The following is a 21,177-nucleotide window of genomic DNA, read 5'->3' as shown; positions in this document are numbered from 1 at the left end:
TTTTTATAATCATTTGTTTTTAGTAATAATTAAGAGAGAATTACTGATTCCCCCCCCCCCCCCCCAACCATATCATTGTCTTTGCAATTTTTTTACTAGTTTTCCATAGTGTTGCTACTATATTATGCATAAGAAGCATTTCTGTTTGCAATTCTAAAGTCTATGAAGAAAGTCGCTGCACCAGGTGAATTGTTCTTTAAAAGAAGATTAATATAGGGTGCGGTTCAGCCTTTGCAAAGGTAACAAAGTCCTTTTTGTGTTGTTCAGGTTTTTAAATTTTTTTTTTTTTATGGTAGATAGTAAAGGTCAACTGAAACTGAAAGCCTGAGTAGGACATATGGCTCTGCAATATGGACCAAAAATCATATCTCAATTTTTAGGCTGAATGGTGATAGACAATATATATCTCAATATATGTATTTACAAAATGGTTTGATAAAGCTGATCGGATGATTTCCAGTTTTTAATTTTCTCCTGTTGCTTTGCATTGTATAAAAATTACAGCAAACCTGACTATCCTGTTTGAGTAGACAAAAGTTAAAGAAGGTTAAAGCAACAAAACTGTCGCTGTCATCTGTCAACGCTGCAAACTCCCAAATATGTCGGTAATGCATAGATATTGCAGTCTGTGTGTATATCAAAACTCATTAACACTCCAGAATAAGGTTCAATTCATTTCACAGCATTTATTAAACTAGGTTTAAGTTAAAGAATATTCTGTTTAGTAATTCATGTTTGTTCTCAATACACTAATTACTGTTAAATTACACAGTTAATCATAATAACTAATGAATATAGAACACTCCAAAAGAGTCTAACTGTTGCTGGTAAACCTGTGAATTTAGTGTTCATTTCTTTACATTCGACAAGAACAGACGTGATTCTTCATTAAATTATCAACTGATGAGACATGCATGTCTTATAAACTGTGTTGTCTATAATACATCAAACATGACAAATTGTTTCATATGACCCATTAAATGTGATGTTTTCCTGCTTTGATGAAGTTTAGCCTAATTTTATGTGTTCTATGCAATCTTTATAAATCAGGTTCCATGAATAATATTTGCCACTATTTGTCACTTTTCCCCTTCATTGTTGGTACCAAATACTACTCATTACTTATTACAAATACTCATTTGTCTGCCTAATTTTAACCTGCTTACTAGCATGCTGTTTCCCAGTTGTGTTGATAGACAATTTACATTATGGTTTATGTTCAAGTTAACATGTAATTAAAATGAAAATGAATATAATTAAAAATACATCAATATGTTATTCTGTTATGATCTTGTTAGTTTGCACATCTCACAAACTCCATTTTGACCATGGCCTATACATTCCTTCCAGTGATCTTAGGATAGGCTCTTAAAAGTTTAATGTAACCATTAATTAATGGTCAAACACATTATTAAACTCATAATTAGCACAATATTATCCTTCATGTAGCTTAAACTGTAGAGCATGGCACTAGCAATGCCAAGGTGATGGGTTCAATTCCCAGGGAAAGCAAGAACTGATTAACTCCCTGAGGTCTGAAAACGCGCCGGCGCGTTTTGCAGGATTTTTTTCACATTGCAGCAAAACAGGCTTAAAATACTCCGTCATTTCTTGTCATAGAGACATAAGTAATATATCAATTGAAACTATAGAATGTCTTCTTTTATTTGTGTACACTCAGAGTAAAAACACAATGTTGTGCTTTTTGTAAAATAAAGAAAACTAACATGATGCATGATCTCTCCTCTCCCTCTGAACGAAGTCCAATCTGATAGTTCTCAGAAAATGAACTGTAACTTATGAATACTAATGACAAAAAAAATTACACTTACGTCTAAAGAAACGTTGAAATGTCAGGTTTTAAATCGTGCAAGTCAAATCGGTATGAAAAAGAGAGCCATGTCAGAAGTCTGTGATTCAGCTCATTATCCGCTAATGCGGCCACGCCCACGGAGCCAGCGCTATTCAGACGCAAATTCAGAGGCAATACATGCATTCATCGTCTCAATCGTGTATTTATTGTCTTGAAAAGTGTTTATTTTGATGTTAAAGCAATGGTTAGCGATCTCTAGAAGACATGCAGTTAGTTCCTTGTTCCTTTTCTTCTTTATATGAATTTGTGGTCTAAAGGTGTACAGAGAGCGCCCTCCGGCTGCAAGTATGAATTAAAAACACCATTCCTGAAATGTCCTCTTCTTCTTTAGAATAATTTGTGGACTAAAGGTGTACAGAGCGCCCTCCGGCTGCAAGTATGAATTGAAAAAACAGTATACAGCACTCATAGTTATGACAATAAATATTACTTCTCAGTATAGAAAATTGACATAAATATATAAGAATCCATCAATATTTCTCCAAATGTGCATGCTTTTAAGCTAAAAGCCTATATGAAATGCCATAGAGGTAACATAATTGTTCAGACACTTTGCATCACAGAAATACATTATATTTTAAAGAATATAATAGAATACCATTATTTTAAATTGTAATAATATTTCACAGTATTGCTGTTTATGATGAGCTGAGACATTATTACAGAGGGTTTTTTTCACAGCCTACCTGACTGAAAGGCCTCATTAATATGCAAGTCATTTCAGGTCATTATTATGTGATTCTTTTGTCTTCTCAGGTGTAAATGGCCCATTATTCATGCAGATTCACGCCTCCACGCATACTGTGTTTCTTGACAAAAAGTGTCTTACAAAAACTAAATCAATATATTGTTTTATATGAAGGAGTAGGCAGCATAATTTTTACATAATTCTGAAGCAAAAACTCTAGTCTACAACCTCCAATACCCAAAAGTCTTGTGAACACAGATTTAATATACTTTTTTTGGCCTTATTTCAGTGACTTAAGTTTTTTGTTTTTTCAATAACCACGCATAAACATTATTCCTTCAAAAATACAAACATGTACATACATGTTCCTCACATATTGTAGCCTAGTTTGTGCTGAATACAGTGTAATGACACTTTTGTCATTTATATGTTTATGAACAACTGAAAAAAGCACAAATGTCAGGGCATGTCAAAACTTCTCCAAGCCCCAAATCAGCCTCAGACTCCAGAGGGTTCAGACCTGATCGGTTGCATAAACTGCTAAGACTTGTCTTACAAGTCTTAACCCTTACTATTTATTTAAGACTGTTCATAACTTTAAGGGCTGGTTCACACAAAATGCGTTTTTGCTGTTAAAAGTGCAAGACACCGGTCAGGAGAAAGTAAAAAAATTGAAAGTTCTAGAGATGCATTTTTAAAAAAAACAAACATATTTTATCTTGAGAGCTGCATTTTTAGAAGACGCTGCAAAAGACATGAGCGCAATGGTTAAAGACATTTGTTTGATCTTGCCAACTATTGTTTTTCTTGCCACACTATAAATAACTTTCTGAATCCACTCATGATCTCTATAAACACAGAGAGAAAGAATGTTTGTACACGTGTATCTGCAAAGTATCACAAATATGTCGTATGGAAAATTACAAACTGGTTCTGGTTCCAGTAATGGTCCACCCATTTATTAACACATAAAATTGTGAGAGCTGCAGTTCAGTATCACTGCATTGAGCTGCTGGACAGAGAATCTATCTGAGTTTGCTTTGACTTCAGGTAAAGTTATTTCTCTGCATTTTTGCTTCATTTGATCAAATAAAGATTTGATCATTTGCTTTTGATAAATTTAAATTGATATTTATCTCTGTGAACATTATCATTTATGTGTTTGCAGATGGCATTCGTCACAATGAGGTTTCTGATCCCACTGTGTGTGTCGCTACTGCTGCTGATTAATGGTGAGTGTTTTATAATCTGTCATGTGAAAAACATGTGAATTAAATTATATATTTTGTATTTAACAGGTGAAATAACCATTAGACAAACAACAGGTACAATAATTCTTTCACTTCATCAATTCTTCGTCTTTCCTATCCTTTGCTTTCCATTAAAAATGTAGAAATGAAAGAACTTACACATTTTGGGGGTCGTTACATCATGCAGTTGTAACTTGTAACAATAATTAGTAACAAATTTAGTTACTAAAATAAAGCATATTTTTTGGGGGGTCTTCAGCAGACTTTTTTTTTTTTTTTTACAGTGCTTTGTTAATGCTGCCATTCTTCACAAAGAAATTCTATTTAAAAAATCTCATGCAGAACACTTCAATTTCTTATTAGGCTTTTATAATATAACATACATATATATAATAGGAAGCATTTGAACTACCTATTAAACAGTTCTATTAAAGATCTATTATACAGTTCTAGATCTATTACGTCCCTAGTGAAAAAAAGTATACTTAATTGTATTTTAAATATATTCCCTTTTTCTATAGTACACTGCAAATATACTAACAAAAAATGTACTATCATTAAATATATAAAAAGTATATTAGTATCATATTTTCACAATGCAACTTTTAACACACTTTAAAATAATTGTACTTTAGTATATTTTCAAAAAAATATATTTTAGAAAAGTGTAAGTTGAGTTTATTTTTTAAAAGTGTATTTATTTGCACTTTATAAAAATATATTTGAGGTATATTTTAACAGTGTGCTGAAAATGATCATTGTAACAATGCACTGAAAGTACATTTAAAAAATACATTATTTAATATCCTGAAGTTGTAGCGTATCTAAAGTTAAATTTGAGTATATTTTTTTAAGTTTACTTCTTCATCCTTGGAATTCATTATATTACTTGTGCTATTTATTTCAGTATGAATGCATTACAAGCCCATTTAGTATATGCAGTGTAGTCTATACAATTTCCAAATATGTGTAAATGTTTATTAAGTTTACACTGGCAGAATTATTTTACAATCGAACACACGAATCTATATTAAACAACACACCAGCAGCACAAGTAATGCGAAAAAATATGTTGAGTGGTTAAACGTATCGGAATTCAAATGTCTCTTCAACTTGGTCTGTGACCAATCAGATTTTGTTGCTCACTGCCTTCAGCCAACCAGAGCTGCTGACGTCACGGTCGTCGTCTGAATCCCCTCGCTCAGTCACTCAGGTGAAGTATAATGTCGCAATGTATAATTTATTTATTAAAACACTGAAAGCGCAATACATCGCTCAATCTTGGGGATTCTGACCAGTTCAATCAAGTGACATCGCAGCCTGACCGTGATGGCGACGACAACCGGGAATTTAATGGCCTACGCGATCCTGAAAGAACCGGAGAAAAGTGCTGCGATTGGGAGGTGAGTTGTAGTCTACCAGTTAACAAACTTTATTTTATTTCCTTTAACAAACGGAGAGCGAGATTTCGGCTTGATATCTCCTTTTTGAGTTTTTGTGTGGTGGTTTATGGCACATGTTTGTATGCAGCACCAAAACATTCATATGATTGGTCAAATCGGCCCGTATTCTGTGTTTTATGCTTGACTATGTACCGAAAACAATATCGACATGCCATTCTGATACAGTTCCCTGCTGCTAATCCTCATTTACTGTTCAAAAATAGTATTGGTTCAATGTAGGATTTAGACAGACTATTGTAAACGTGAATAAAGAGTTGAACATGCTGTCTTATATCTTTGGTATATTCTGTCAACAGATGCTGTTCTTCACGAGTCTCTGCGGTCATCATTGTGCCATCAGACACAATGAGAAGCTCATCAGAACATGGAATATAATGTGTAATTTGTATTTGTGTATAGAGGGTCACCATGGTCCAATATTTTTTTTTCTTTAATGAAAAACATGGTAAGTTTTGCTGAATCTATGTTAAGTTTAAATAAAAACTATTGGATTTGTCAATGAAATATATCTCTTCATTAGTGATGTTGTTACATTTTATTTATTTTAATGGCCTTGAAAACAAATGCATTCAATTTTGGGAAAATGTGTTAAACTGTATTTAAATAGTAGCACAACTGTATTGTGTGAGATTATGTAATTCAAAGTACATTAGTCAACATTTGAAGTGGATCAAAAAAGTTAGGACAACTTTGATTAAAGGTTTTGATCTGCTTCAAATGTTGACTATATTATACAAAGTATAAGTAATAACAAAGTGTATTATTATTGACTGCAAAGTGTGTAATGTTTAATATTTGCAATAAGCCAAAGGTACTGAGCATACAGTATATACTATTACCTGTAAAATAATATATTCAGTATATATTGCTTGTGTTTTCTGAAGACACTCGTAATTATTTTGTAATGTACTTAATTCACAAATAAAGTGTACTTATAACACAAAGTGTACTCATAACAGAAATAAAGTATACTTATAACACAAATAAAAGTATACTTATAACAGAAATAAAGTACACTTATAATACAACGTATATTATAACAAAAAATATACTTTTAACACAAATAAAGTATACTTATAACACAAATTAAGTACACTTTAATATCACTAATCAAGCATGTAATTAGTCCCTAAAGACATACACTTCAAGTGTACTAAGTATACTTGAAGTTGTTCCAATTTAGCACACATAAGTATACTAAATATACTTAAAGTTGTATTTTAATACTACTTAATTTCAACTTAAATATACTTAGTACAAAATTAGTTGTTTCAAAATAGCACACTTTAAATGAACTAATCATTAACACACTTGAAATATACTAATAATTAGTCTTGCTGCAAGTATACTTAGTATACTTTTTTTTCACTCGGGACAGTTCTGTGACAAAAAAGGAAGAAAAAAGAAAAGAAAAAGGCCAAGACAAAAATGACAAAATATTTTGTTGTCTTAATAACCATTTTAATCACAAATCTCTGGTCAGTAATTTAGCAAGAACTGCACAAATATTGAAGATAAAGTAACTTAGCATGGAACCTTCCCCAACTTGCAGACAGCTTTTTTACAGGAAAAAGAGTCAGTGTTGTTCCACTCAATGTTAATGTTAACAGTTAATGAGTAGTTGTGTGTTAATGAGTAGTAATGTGAGACCAAATATTTACTATAGGGTTCAAATCTGGACTCTGACCAGGCCAAAACATGAGCTTGATGGACTTGTTCTCAAGCCGCCACTTGGTTTGTCTTTGCAATTTGTCTTGTTGACAAATAACATCTGATCATTCCTCTTTAGATATCACTTTTCATTTGTGGGAAGCAAGCCATTCTGCAATATTCCGATAATGTCTTTATGTACTCGCCATTTGTGGGAGTAAACTCTGGGTTACCAATAGGAGGTTGATTGAACTACTCTTTGTAGGAGTTTTGGAACTGACATGCCCAAGCAAGGTTTGGGTTAATCAATCAAGAATTCAGGGTATATGTGATGGCAAGTTAACTTTGCTTTCTGGAATACCCTCTGGTGATATACCCATGTAGATAATGTGATGGTAATGATCAACAGGTGAAATGGGTGGAGTAAAAGGTGGGATGATCCATGATAGACAGCAGAACAGTGGCACCTGCTAGTCAGAGCAGGAATAGCAGGATCTGAAAACCAACTGGAGAGAGATGATAGAATAGATGTGATGGCTATAATAACTTTTTAAAGCAAATTACATTGTTTTCCCAGTAAACAATCACAAAACAATTTCTTATTTTCACTTTATCAATAAACATTTACTTTTAAGATTTATTCAAAGCCACTTTAGTGATTTTAGTATTTTTAGAAAACAAATACTTGCTGTACAAATACAAACAAGTGCTACTATAACAAGCCAAATGCATATATACTGAATGCGTATGTACAAGGGTGTAGATTTGGTTTCAACATTGGGGGGGGGTTGAACGTTGGTATTTTTTTATTAAAAAAATAATAATCTGTTTTGTGTGTAACGTTTATTGAATTATTTATTTCTTATCTATCTATCTATCTATCTATCTATCTATCTATCTATCTATCTATCTATCATAACTTTATGAAATTTATGTACAATCATTCATCAAATTCTAACATAACTGTGATTCTAAAAAGAAAGAAATTATGTTAAATATTGAAACCGCCAGTAGGCGGCAGTGATTCGCTTTTTTTATTGAGTCAGTCACTTAAATCGTTCATTCAGCCAATTCGTTCAAAAGTCAGATTAATTTAGGAAGAAAACAAACACCGATGTGAATACTTTTGTCATAAATACAGACACTATTAAAACATGAACTAACAAAACAGACGGCTGTTTTGGTAACTGGTTGCAGTTGCACTGTTAGTTATGGCTGAATTGTAATGGATTAGCTAGCTAAAATATATGTGGAGTGTACGTCATACCTCCTTCTCAGTACATGCTTTATTCTTTTTGACATCTCTCTTTGACCAGCAGTTTAATATAGTCGGCTAGGCAGCAGTTCTCTTCATTTTTTGAGCTACCCGTACTCTCTCATTCAAACAGTAGAGCGCCACTCGCGTTGTTTTGGTGAAAGTGCGACGCGCATTGGTTGGGCGTTACCAATCGGTTCAATGGAGGGGGAGTATTTTTTTCTCTAATTTATTATGACAAACTCATATTTGAATAGAAACGAAATTATTGCTATTCTACATATTTTTCATCTGATCTACTGTGATTTTTATGTTGAAATATTGGGGGGGTTGTAACTGAAGCATTTGAATGCCCCCCCCCCCATCCCCCCCACAAACTACGCCCCTGCGTATGTATCATCACAGTTATGTCTGTTGTTTCTTTATCATCACAGTTCTGTCTGTTGTTTGTTTCTTTTCAGAACCTACAACTTCCAGCTCTGATCCATGCTATGATTATAAAAGTCTTGATGAATCCTGGAGAGACATACGGCAAAGCCAGTACTCTGGATATGATGACACTCTCGTTGAATGGAGTGGCTGGTATCGGCTGTATTTGAATGGAGAAAGTGCCCAGATGTCTGAGTGGTGTGTGAGTGAAGTTGCATGTGGTGGTGAAACTGGACTGTATCTCAGCGGTTCTCATCCTACACTTGAGGATGGAGTGGTGACCCGTGAAGTCCTGGGAATTTATTCAAGTTGGTGGGGGAGGTATTCCGTTGATTGTGGCACCTACAGATCCAAGTCCATCCAAGTCAAAGCCTGTCAAGGAGATTATTTCGTCTATGAATTTGTCAAACCCATCATATCAGCTCCCGGGCCTATGTACTGTGCAGGTGAAATTTTAAAGGCCTGTTCACATCAAGAACGATAACTAAAAAGAAAACATCTTGAGTTACGACTCTAACCCTTATTCCCTTTCAAGGTAACTCTCACTGCGTCAGCAGAACTTTGGGAATGCGTATGCATTATTGTGTTTAAAGCATGTGTGTGAAATCAGTCCAGTGGCATGACGGAACATCACAGGCGGGTTGACGTCAGGACTGCGGCTACTATTACTAGACTGACGATGTCCCAGCCGACTCTCTCTAGAACTCCTGGGAGCAGAGCAATCGGGGGGCTATGTCTGTACCATGGCATCCAACCCTAATGAGGCTGGATGCATAGAACCAGAGTGGACAGTTTGTCATATCTTGAGACACAAACAAATCCACTTCCGCCTGGGCGAACACCCTCCATATGAGCTCCACAACCTCTGGGTGAAGTCTCCATTCCCCGGGCCTCAGCCCCTATCTCAGCAGGATATCTGCTCCCTGGTTTTAGGACACAGGAATGTAAAAAGCTGCTTTCCTTGGGACCACAGGAGAATCTGGTGTACCAATTTATATAGTGGGTGCGACCTCAGACTCCCATAATGGTTTATGTAAAAGACCACCGATGTGTTGTCCAAGACCTGAGGGGCTAACAAGCACATGATAGCCCCTCAGGTCTTGGAGGAAGTGCTTAAATGCTTGAAAGACAACCATCATTTCCAGGCAATTTATGTGCCACTAGAGATGATGGCCCCTCCATTGACCCTGAGCTGAATGACCTTCCATGACTTTGAAGGGTGCATCCGTCGCAAGTGTTACGCGATGACAACGATCCCCCAACACAGGAACTTAGGATAAGAATCAAGGCACATATCTCTGGTACAAAGGCATCTGCATGTAACCTTGATTATGCTGAATGGGTTGCCCTTCAGGGAACCCCTTGGTTTTGAGCCACCACTACAGGGGTCTTTTGTACAGCAGGCCAAAAGGTATCACGCTGGACGCAGCTGACATCAGACCCAACAGCCTCTAAACATTTTCAGTGATTGGCCTAGTTTTATTTCTTTCACTGCCGCTAGGATCGAACCGGTAAGAGTAAGTGATAGACATTCCTGCATCGTACCACGTCTAGAAAAGTGGTTCTCTGTACTGGAGAAAGCACACTCTTCTTGGCGTTCAGCCTTAACCCCAATACTCTCATATGGGCGAGGGCCACATCTTGATGCTGAACCACCGCTCCTCCGATTGAGTTGGTAGCAGCCAATCGTCTATATAATTTAGTATGCGAATGCCCTGGAGTCTCAACAGAGCCGCAACTGCATCCACGCAGGATGCAGGACCCATTGAGACATATTCAGCAGAAGTTTCCACGCAGAAAGTCTACTAAGGGAACCAGTCTGACTGGCCTCTGGCATAGCCAACTCGACACCCTGAAGTGGATGATTGGCAGGTAACAACTGATCTGATTCCTCTGAAGCCCTCCTCAGAGGGAGCAAGCCTCCCAATACGTCAATGCTCCTGGACAGATGATGTGACATGAACTTGCTGGAAACCGCTGTGCCTCGAAACACAGAGGGTGGCAGGGTTGGCAGAAAGGCCTCTTAAGGACACAGAGGAGGAATGGGCACCATATAATTACGTGGGAGCCATTACCCCACGTTGGGGCCTTCCCTCTGAAGTCCAGCACTTCTGTCATCAGGACTTCTCTTTGGCCCTGACGGCTGGGGCTGCTCCCACCCATCAGCCCCAGTAACCTGAGTCTGGTGAGGGAGATATTCCAGGTCTCTTGTAATTCACTTAGTCAGCCCCTTCAAGAGCTGACCATGCATGCTCCTCTCCCAAACAAACCACGCACAAATCATGTGTCTCCTCGCCTGTGATGTAGCAAGGCCAGGAAGGAACACACAATTTAAATGCATGTTTGCATGCCATTATTGTCTTGTGACAAACAACACTAAATAAGACAGACAATTCATACAGAGTGCTTACTGAGGCACAGAAGTTAATGCCGGTCATTCCGGATGCACTTTTAAGCTTCCTGGTCCTGACATCACCCCGGCTGTGACGTTCAGTCACGCCATTAATCTGATTACACAGACCTGCTTCAGATGCAATCACGCAGAGGCATTCACAAAGCATCATTGACGCAGTGCGAATTACCTCGACAGGGAAATATTTTAGCATCCACACCAATGCACAATATCGTTCTGTTTATTATAAGTGAAGCAGTTATGTTGTCTGTCACTTTAAATGCTTGAGCTCTTTATAGCCGGATAGATTCAGATTGGCTATTAATGTTTTTATCATTCATTAGCTGGGAAAAAATGTTGTTCTGAAACTGACAAACTAAATCATTCCTCTCTGTGTTATAGTTGTGGTGTGGACTCTGCTCTTCTCATAGAATTAGAACGATTATTAAAACTTTATAATTATCATCCTTCATGTGAACAGGTCTTAACTCTTTTTCTTTAGGGTTTTTTAATGATAACATTTCTTTCTTTCTTTTTTTTTTTTTTTTTAAATGTTGGTACCAAGACTAATTGTAGTATTTATTAGATAATTTTACATGTATCATAATGGATTGTTTAATAAAATTAAACTTGTTTTAGCCAGTTAGAATCAGTGGTTTGCAGTCCATTAGGCATTCTGTTGGCTTCTATTGCCATTTTCTCACTGCAGCAGAATACGGTTGTCAGTCCTGTATTTGAGTCCTTAATACAGTTATGTTCTCACACTGTGATAACCGCATTCTATAACCAAACTCACACCTGTACATTTTCAGGACGCACAACTGCATTCTCTGAAAATTTGCACTGGACAATAGTTGTCTGTCACATCATTTAGTGCGAGAGAGCCATTCTGCTAAGAGGTTTCGTGTGTGGTTTCACTTTCAGTAACTTGCAGCGAGGGAGAAATGAGCTGTGCATCATCTGAAGGATTAAGATCCAGTCACTTTCTTTCTTTCTTTCTTGGCTTTACAGGATATATTTCTGATATATAAACTAAATTATACATCCATTCTTCAAACCGCTTGTCCTATATAAGGTCACAGAGAAGCTGGAGCCTATCCCAGTGTCTGTAGTCAGGGCAAAAACTAAATTGTCTTTCATATAAATACAGCTTTTTAACAGTACTTAACAAAGATCTCATTTGTCCATGACAGTTGCTTTCCAAAGCATCAGCAGTGATCCCTGCTACAACTATGAGTCTCTGGATCGTCCTTGGAGAGCCAACAATGAAAGTGGAGATAACATTTGTGATGACTCTTTCTCCTGGAATGGCTGGTACCGGCTTTACTACTATGGAATGGACACCCGGATGTCAGAGACCTGTGTTAGTTCATTCAGCTGTAACACATACATTAATCTATGGCTTAGTGATCCTCACCCTCAGATAGAGGATGGAGTGGTGATCAGGGAGGTCTGTGGTAGTTATCATTTGGGAGGCTGCTGTGAATACAACTCAAAACCCATCAGAGTGAAAGCTTGTCCAGGCAATTACTATGTCTATGAACTTGTGAATCCACAGCTTGGGTGTGCCGGATACTGCACAGGTACTGTGCTTTCCCGTTTATTGACAAAGACCTTAAAACCTTATAAAACGATTTTCAGTAATGTTATGAATGTCCTTATTTTTAGATGTCAGCACTACTTCACAGGCGGGTTTCAATGTGACTCCAGATAAAATCACTGGATCCAGTATCACCTTGAGTAAGTATACAGTATATATAATGTGTAATCAACAAAATTATTGATTTGACTGCACTGACACTTTTGGATGAGAACTGACTGAGCTGGACAATGACAGTGCTGTATTCTGCAGAACTGTTTTATAGATTAAATGAACTAATTCAATAATTGATGATCTTTACAATGGAACTGAATCAACACTGAACTGACTTCAGATGAACAATGACATTATTTTCTTTTAGAGCTGCTGTACAGTCAACATGAACTCTGTTTGTGTCATTGAATAATTTTCCTGTTATCGCTGTACAGCTGCTGTAAAACTATGTGTACTGTATAATGCATTATAAATAAAGGTGACTTGACTTAATATACACTATATTGCCAAAAGTTTTGGGACGTCTTCCTTTACGTGCACATGAACTTTAATGACATCCCATTCTTAATCCGTTGGCTTTAATATGGAGTTGGCCCACACTTTACAGCTATTACAGCTTCAACTCTTCTGGGAAGGCTTTCCACAAGGTTTAGGAGTGTGTTTATGGAAATTTTTGACCATTCTTCTAGAAGTGCATTTGCGAGGTCAGGCAGTGATGTTGGCGAGAAGGCCTGGCTCGCAATCCCCGCTCTAATTCATCCCAAAGGTGTTCTGTCGGGTTGAGGTTTAGGAGATGTTCTATTGGGTTGAGGTCAGGACTCTGTGCAGGGCAGTCAAATTCCTCCACACCAAACTCGTTCATCCATGTCTTTATGGACCTTGCTTTGTGCACTGGTGCGCAGTCATGTTGGAACAGGAAGGGGCCATTCCCAAACTGTTCCCACAAAGTTTGGGAGCATGAAATTGTCCAAAATGTCTTGGTATGCTGAAGCATTTAGAGTTCCTTTCACTGGATTTAAGGGTCCAAGCCCAACCCCTGAAAAACAACCCCACACCATAATCTCCCTCCACCAAACTTTACACTTGGCACAATGCAGTCAGGCAAGTACCATTCTCCTGGCAACCGCCAAACCCAGACTCGTCCATCAGATTGCCAGACAGAGAAGCGTGATTCGTCACTCCAGAGAACACGTCTCCACTGCTCTAGAGCAGAGGTTCCCAAACTTTTCAGCCCACGACCCCCAAAATAACAATGTCAGTGTGATAACGATCACACATATTCTGTTTGCAGTGCACATTTTTTTTCTGTTCCCATATTAACTGATTAGAGCGTTCACACTGCATGCGGATACGGCCCAGCAGTGCGTTCCAGAAGCGGTGCGTCTGAAGCAGTGCAGCGATCATTTACGCGCAGTCTATTTTTGCTGTGCTGCACAGCGCTGAATTAAAATGACAGCGCACTGTTTGCATTAAAATAAACATGCATCGACGTGAAAAAACTAGTAATTTCACCATAGATGCATATAATTTAAAGTCTCTGTTACATAGTTTACACATGGCTTTTTTGCCTCGGGTAAAGCAAGGAAACGGACACATTACCAGGCATTTAGGTGAACAAGGAGACATAAACCATGCTTGAATTCACTGAGCTCCTGAGAGCGACCCGTTCTTTCACAAATGTTTGTAGAAGCACTCTGGATGCCAAGGTGCTTGATTTTATTCACCTGTGGCCATGGAAGTGATTGAACACCTGAATTCAATGATTTGGAGGGGCGTCCCAATACTTTTGGCAATATAGTGTATATTAATTAGAATATTAAAAATATGCATAATTTGCAAAAATATGCATAATTCTGCATTACAGTTTAAAATGATACCTTTTATGCATGAACTTGTAGCATCTCATATCATACTACACAGTAATGTCATGTAAAGTACAAATCGCTAAAATATCTTATGATTATTACTATAGATTAATTTAGGCCTCACAAAGTTCCTTATTTTGATCTCTCTAACAGATTATGATCCGTGCAATAGCTACAACATACTCGACAACCAGTGGAGAAGCACAATCATTTACTGGTATACAGACGGATATGTAAATAGACATGATGACACTCTTGTAGAATGGGATGGCTGGTATCGACTCTTCATGAATGGATCAAGTGCTCAGATGCCTGAATGGTGTATGTCTCACATGTCATGTGGAGGTTATAGTTCTCTGTGGCTTGGTGGCTCTCATCCTCGGCTAGAAGATGGAGTTGTTACTCGTGAAATTTATGGCTCCCGTAATGATCAGTGCAGTCGCTACAGATCTAACCCAATCCAAGTCAAAGCTTGTCCTGGAAATTATTATGTCTACAAGTTTACCAGGCCAACTCTTTCAATCCCAGCTCCTGTATATTGTGCAGGTACAGTCATTCATCTTTTTATTTGACATGCTTATTGTAAATTGTATTATAGATTTTCACATGATTAGCTGTGCAGACCTGTTAAAGTTTATTTTCTGTATGGATGCATTTAATCTTCACTATATAATGCTCTTCTTTTTTATCAACAGTACCTGTCTCCATCCCAAGTGTCGACCCCTGCTACAACTATACCAGTCTGGATGAGCCTTGGAGAGCTACAGACAACTCTTACTATAATAACTACTTGGGCATGTGTGATTCTAATGTGGAGTGGAATGGCTGGTACAGGCTGTTCTACAATGGTCAAAATACTCAGATGCCAGAATCTTGTGTTAGTCAGTACACATGTGGCACTAGGGACCCACTGTGGCTCAACGGATCTCACCCACAGCTGGAAGATGGAGTGGTCACTCGTCAGGTCTGTGTCTCCTCATGGAATGGCTGCTGTACTTACGCTTCCCACGCTATAAGAGTCAAAGCCTGTCCAGGAAATTACCATGTTTATGAGTTTGTCAAGCCAATATTTTGTGGAGCTTACTGTGTAGGTAGGAGAGGATTTTCTCATATGCATTTCAGTAATTTATTTTGAAAATAATTGATGTTGATATAAAATGTTCCTAATACCAGAAGCCTCAAGTCAGTCCATCTCATCATCGTCTACAACAACAGAGACAATCGCATCCATAGAATCCATTACTCCAACAAACACAACTACTGGTAAAGTATTGTCTTGACTCTTTTATAAACCCTCCTTTTGTTGACCCATTACACAAGGGTGTAGAAAAAGTCATAGCAAACCTTACGTAATAGCATGCATATACACAGATAAAAGGTAAAATAGAACTTTCTTAGTTGATGTGAGTCAAAGAAAGCACAAAATTTATTTAACGTACCCCTATTATGCTATTTTAAAGGTTCCTAATTTAGTTTAGTGTCCTACAATAATTTTACATGCATCCAAGGTCTAAAAGGTTCATGTTTTAAGTGAACATAAAAAGTTGAGAAAGAAAACGCATGTGTAACAGTATAATAGATCCGTGCGCAGGTCTTAAAGGGGAGTGTTGTAGTACTCGAGACTCAGACTCGGTCTCAAGACCATATTGTAACGGTCTTGGTCTTGTGCATATTGACTCGGAAATGACTCGTACTCAAACATATTTGACTCGGACTCATTCCCAAGACCATTCGAGTCCAATTCAAAATATTTCATTACTATTACTGTATGTTAATGTTTGGGGACAAATAGCAATGATAATATTGTGGTCAATAAAACAAAATGCATTTAAATTATAATTAACATGAAAATGTGTACAATAGTAACGAATCGCTCAAAAGTCGGAAAATTCCAATTATTTTTACATTTCCGTCAGTGTGAGGCGTTGCCATAATGCGTTGCTATGGGTTCCACAGTCTGTCTCGAGCTATATATGGTTCTTTCTCTAAGTGCTTATGGCTCAACGGAAGAAAAAAATAAACCAAACAATTTCCCCCCCCCCATCAATAATCAAAGCTTGTGTGTCGATTTAATTAAAAAATCTATTTATTATATATTTTAAAATATTACATAATTCACCATTTTATTAATTAAAATTGCATCACTGACAAAATGGATGTTAACTGACTACAAAGCCAAAAGTCGCATTAATGGTAAGTAGTGTTCAATAGTGTTGATACTGTTTACTATTTGATGAAACTGTCATAGTTAATGAAGCCCAAATGCCACATACAGGCCTATTATGTGAAGTGTAGGCTGGCGAAATGGTGATGTGAAAGGACTTTATTATATTACCATTTTTTATAATTATTAGCTTATGTGGCATTATGAAATAAGTCTCTTATGCTCATCAAGCCTGCATTTATCTAATCAAAAACAGCAATATACACTTTAAAAATATTATTACAGTTTAAAATAATGGTTTTCTATTTGAATATACTTTAAAATATAATTTATTTCTGTGATGCAAAGCTGAATTTTCAGCATTATTACTTCCAGTGAAAGTGTCACATGATTCTTCAGCAATCTGATTAATTTTCAAAGTTGAAAAGTGGAAACAGTTATGCTGATTAACTCGAACCTCTCTGGTCTCGGTCTCGACTCGGACTCGAATGAGCTGGTCTCGACTACAACACTGTTAAAGGGGCAGCAGCCTAATGTTAAAAATATCTATATGGCTGTTTTTCCCCATGGTAACAATGTCAAAATTGTGGCCAGTATAAATGTTAAGTGGCTAGTAGCTTTGGAAAAGTAGCCACAGTGGCTGGTTATCAAAAAAGTTAAAGTCAAGCTCTAATTGTTATGAAGGTGCATAACAGGAAGTATGACTGGAATTGCTGACATCTTGTTTTGGCAGTTCAGAATCGATTCTTTCTTTTAGGAGGCAACTTTATTTGTTGTGCACTTTAATCTTTAAAACTTCACAGACCTTTTACATTCACAAACAGCTATATTATACACTGCATGAAAGGTAATATTTGAAAAAGCATAATAGAGACATTTTAAAACACAAAAGTAACAGGGATCTTTAGTAAAGTGTGCCGTAGAGATTACAACTGATCACAACTGCAACAACTGTACAAATAAGTATGTAACATCATTCATTAATGTATTTTTCTAAAGATTCCATAACAACAGCTCCCCCTGTAGGGCAAAAGTTCCAGTCTCTGGCTTTGGTAATGTACAGTAATAGAGCCAACAATATTCAGTGTACAGTGCCAGGTTTATTAGAAAGCTAGATTATGAAACAAGCTAGAGCTGAGGTGAAATGCAGAAATGTAAAAAAGAAGAAAAGTAAAAATAAGATTTATTATTATTATTATTATTTTTTTTTTTGTGAAGTAGGCCTACTACTTTTAATCATTAACTCTGATGCTACTGGAACATGACTCAGTGTGTTTTTGTGTTGTATTTTATCTGTGCTTTTCGTCTTAGATGTGAGAGATCCTTGTTCTGAGCTCAGCTGCTCTGAGGATGAAAGATGTGGGATGAAAAATGGTGTTTATGGTTGTTTATGTAAAAAGGACCATCACACACCACAACCACATTCTGACTCTTTTGGTTGGTATCTTTCTACAACAAAATATGAAATCAACTTTTTTTTTGTCAATAATTTTATTTATTAATTTTCTTTCCTCACAGAATTATCAGAATCCTGTGAAAGCAGCTCTGGCTCCATGTCTGTGTCTCGCTGTCAGCTCTTTGAGGCTGGTTTTCCAGCTGATGTCTTACACCTCAATGATCCCAGCTGCAAAGGAACGGTCCGGAATGGCAGAGTGGAATTCCATTTTGATAATGATGAACACATCTGTGGTACAAATCTTGTGGTAAGTTTAACTCTGTATAATCTATTCAAATGCACCATCTTAATATTTGTAGTGTCCGATAGATCCAGCAAAGTTTGATTTAACCACTTGGGAAATCTCTTTGAGAAATATGTAGGGAGGTCTGTAAGGGCACTGAAGAATCTAACCCACTAACCCTCCCTAAAGACTTCTCAAAGTCTCAGAGAGATTCAGCAGGGAAGGAAACATAAAAGAGACTGGAACTTTTGCCCTCGTTCTCCACCATTAATATGTATCCCACCATTATTTTACTTGACTGATGCAACTTTTTTTGCTTTTCTTTTTGTTTCTTTAATATGTTACTTTAATATTTCTTTAAATACACTGAAGTCAATTTAGGCTAACTTTACAAAATGTTATATTTGTTGTCCACAGGCTAACAGCTCCCACTTCATCTATGATAACTTTATTCTGGGGACACCGAGGTCAGAGAAAATCCTGAAGTTTTCTTTCAGCTGTGTTTATCCTCAAACACAAACACTTTCCATGAATATGGAACTCAACCCACTGGAGAGGTGAGAGTCTTTAGGAAAAACTAATGCACAGTATAAAAATGAGTAAATATATGTGAATATCCTCCAAGAATATATGCTCTTTTCTAAATATAGATACAAAATTGAATATAAAACTTTTTTTTTTAATGGATCTTGGAAATTTCATCAGCATTGTGCACAAGACTCTTCCCGCTGGTGAAGGCAGATATCGTGTCCGGATGATTCCATATCAGGATGATGAGTTTACCCGGCCCTTCACTGGTGCAGTGGATGCAGAGCTCGACCAGGAGATGCATGTGGAAGTTCGTGTTGAGGGGGTCGACAGCCGCCAGTTTGCCCTGGTGATGGACACGTGTTGGGCTACACCTGTGAATTATCCTGATTACAGCCTCCGCTGGGATCTCATCGTTTCAGAGTAAAGCAGGGCTTTTTTTAGGATTGCCAGAGATACTTTATCTCTCAGGACAAAAGCTTAGGATTTAATTTTGTACAATGCAAACAAAGAAAATAATTTGATTTGTTGATTGGCATTATTGTTATTCTCAGGTGTCCCAATCCAAATCATGACACACTGAAGCTGCTGCAGAACGGCGTCTCGACATCCAGCCGTTTCTCTTTTGGGATGTATATCTACACTGCAAAATCCACTAAGCTTTACCTGCACTGTGCTGTTCACCTTTGCCTTCTGTCAAGCAATCGCTGCTCAATGGTGAGATTACAAACCTCTCATAATGATCATGTTTTTGAGTAATTGATAATAAATAAAACTGATCACTTTAAATATATAAAATGACATAAAATGACGGTTACATTTTAGAACTTTGATCAAATGCTTCAGTGTCAGTATGTGAGGCTGCTAAAATACTGTTTTTGCTTCCCTCTGCTGGAGACTTTCCTTTGTTTCATGTTTGTTCAGTGATATTTATCAGGGATTCACACAGCTGATTTTGCTCTTTTCTCTATCAGGACTGTGACTCTGGACACCAGCGGAGAGAGGGCAGGTCTCTGGACTTCCATGACAGTGCTTCCATATCCATGGGTCCTCTGATGTTGTCTGAAGGGAACACAGGTGAATATTTCATTTATTTTAATCATTTGTAATAAAGGTTACTGATGATTTCTGTCATGAATACATTACATTTCACTACATTATGTCCCCTGTTCACAGATAAGTGGGTCCCAGACCAAGTGAAGGTATCTGAGGCTTCTTGTCTGTGTGGTTCTCTGATGGTGTTTCTTGTTCCTCTGATGAGTGTCCTGACACACTTTTAGTTTAGTGCCACAAAAGGGCATAATTTACATGCATATTGTCTAAAGATATTTTAATGAATGTGACACTGATGACATGCTGGTTTCTAATTGTTTTCTTATCTCATTTAGCTTTTGTCTACAACCATACCAAATAAATTATTTAATCATTTACATGAATTGTTATATTCTACATCTTATTTTACTCAAGCTGATGTGATACAACAACAAAGGCAATCAAATTTATGTTTATTCAAATCATGAAAAAGCCTTAGCTCAATTACATTTTAAAAATGAATACACTTATTTTGCAGCTTAAAGGTGCTAAAGAGGATGTTTTGTTTTATACATTTTTGCAATATTACTTGAAACTGTCTTTACTGAAACTGATAAAAGACTATTTATTAGGTGCACTGAAAGGAATAATATTAAAGGTGCCCAAGAATGCTTTTTCACAAGATATAATAATAATATAAGTTATTATTATAAGTAATATAAGTCATTAACTATGCACTGATTTTGGCAGCACCACCCCTTTAAATCGCGTGCTTCCTGCCACACGAGCTCTCGACTATAATACAGTGCATAAACAAAGTTCACACAGCTAATATAACCCTCAAATGAATCTTTACAAGATGTTCGTCATGCATGCTGTATGCATGCTTCGAATTATGTGAGTAAAGTATTTATTTTGATGTTTACGTTTGATTCTGTATGAGTTTGAGGCTATATGCTCTGTGGCTAACGGCTAATGCTACACTGTTGGAGAGATTTATAAAGAATGAAGTTGTGTTTATGTATTATACAGACTGCACATGTTTAAAAATGAAAATAGCGACAGCTCTTGTCTCCGTGAATACAGTAAGAAACAATGGTAACTTTAACCACATTTAACAGTACATTAGCAACATGCTAACAAAACATTTAGAAAGACAATTTACAAATATCACTAAAAATATCATGCTATCATGGATCATGTCAGTTATTAATGCTCCATCTGCCATTTTTCGCTGTTGTTCTTGCTGGCTTACCTTGTCTGTGCACAGATCCAGACGTTAATACTGCCTTTTCTTGTGTAATGCCTTGAACAT

General features: G+C 36.9%; 1 protein-coding gene across 2 annotated transcripts; it reads left to right on the top strand.

The window, feature by feature from the left end:
• The first annotated feature begins 3,458 nt into the window (after nucleotides 1-3,458).
• LOC125255413 (uromodulin-like) lies at nucleotides 3,459-20,125 on the top strand. 2 transcript variants are annotated; one of them, XM_048170634.1, is made up of 15 exons: nucleotides 3,459-3,611; nucleotides 3,730-3,793; nucleotides 8,641-9,054; nucleotides 12,194-12,583; nucleotides 12,669-12,740; nucleotides 14,613-15,005; nucleotides 15,155-15,550; nucleotides 15,633-15,722; nucleotides 17,935-18,060; nucleotides 18,142-18,326; nucleotides 18,720-18,859; nucleotides 19,008-19,253; nucleotides 19,385-19,547; nucleotides 19,805-19,907; nucleotides 20,007-20,125. In XM_048170634.1, the coding sequence occupies exons 2-15, from the start codon at nucleotides 3,730-3,732 to the stop codon at nucleotides 20,108-20,110; spliced, it is 2,886 nt and encodes a 961-aa protein (XP_048026591.1). In that variant the 5' UTR covers nucleotides 3,459-3,611; the 3' UTR covers nucleotides 20,111-20,125. The 2 variants fall into 2 exon arrangements, with proteins under 2 accessions (XP_048026591.1, XP_048026593.1); XM_048170636.1 differs by lacking the exon at nucleotides 17,935-18,060.
• The last annotated feature ends 1,052 nt before the right edge of the window (nucleotides 20,126-21,177 follow it).

This window comes from Megalobrama amblycephala, linkage group LG20 (genome assembly GCF_018812025.1).
Source record: "Megalobrama amblycephala isolate DHTTF-2021 linkage group LG20, ASM1881202v1, whole genome shotgun sequence".
Lineage (NCBI taxonomy): Eukaryota > Metazoa > Chordata > Actinopteri > Cypriniformes > Xenocyprididae > Megalobrama > Megalobrama amblycephala.
Note: the sequence above shows the minus strand (reverse complement) of the source record. Positions and strands in the feature narration are given on the sequence as shown.

Excerpts from the sequence above, each read along its gene's own strand:
- LOC125255413 (XM_048170634.1), top strand. The coding sequence starts at position 3,730 with ATGGCATTCGTCACAATGAGGTTTCTGATCCCACTGTGTGTGTCGCTA. Across the intron at positions 9,055-12,193 it reads CGGGCCTATGTACTGTGCAG|TTGCTTTCCAAAGCATCAGC; the intron begins GTGAAATTTTAA and ends TGTCCATGACAG. Across the intron at positions 12,584-12,668 it reads GTGTGCCGGATACTGCACAG|ATGTCAGCACTACTTCACAG; the intron begins GTACTGTGCTTT and ends CCTTATTTTTAG.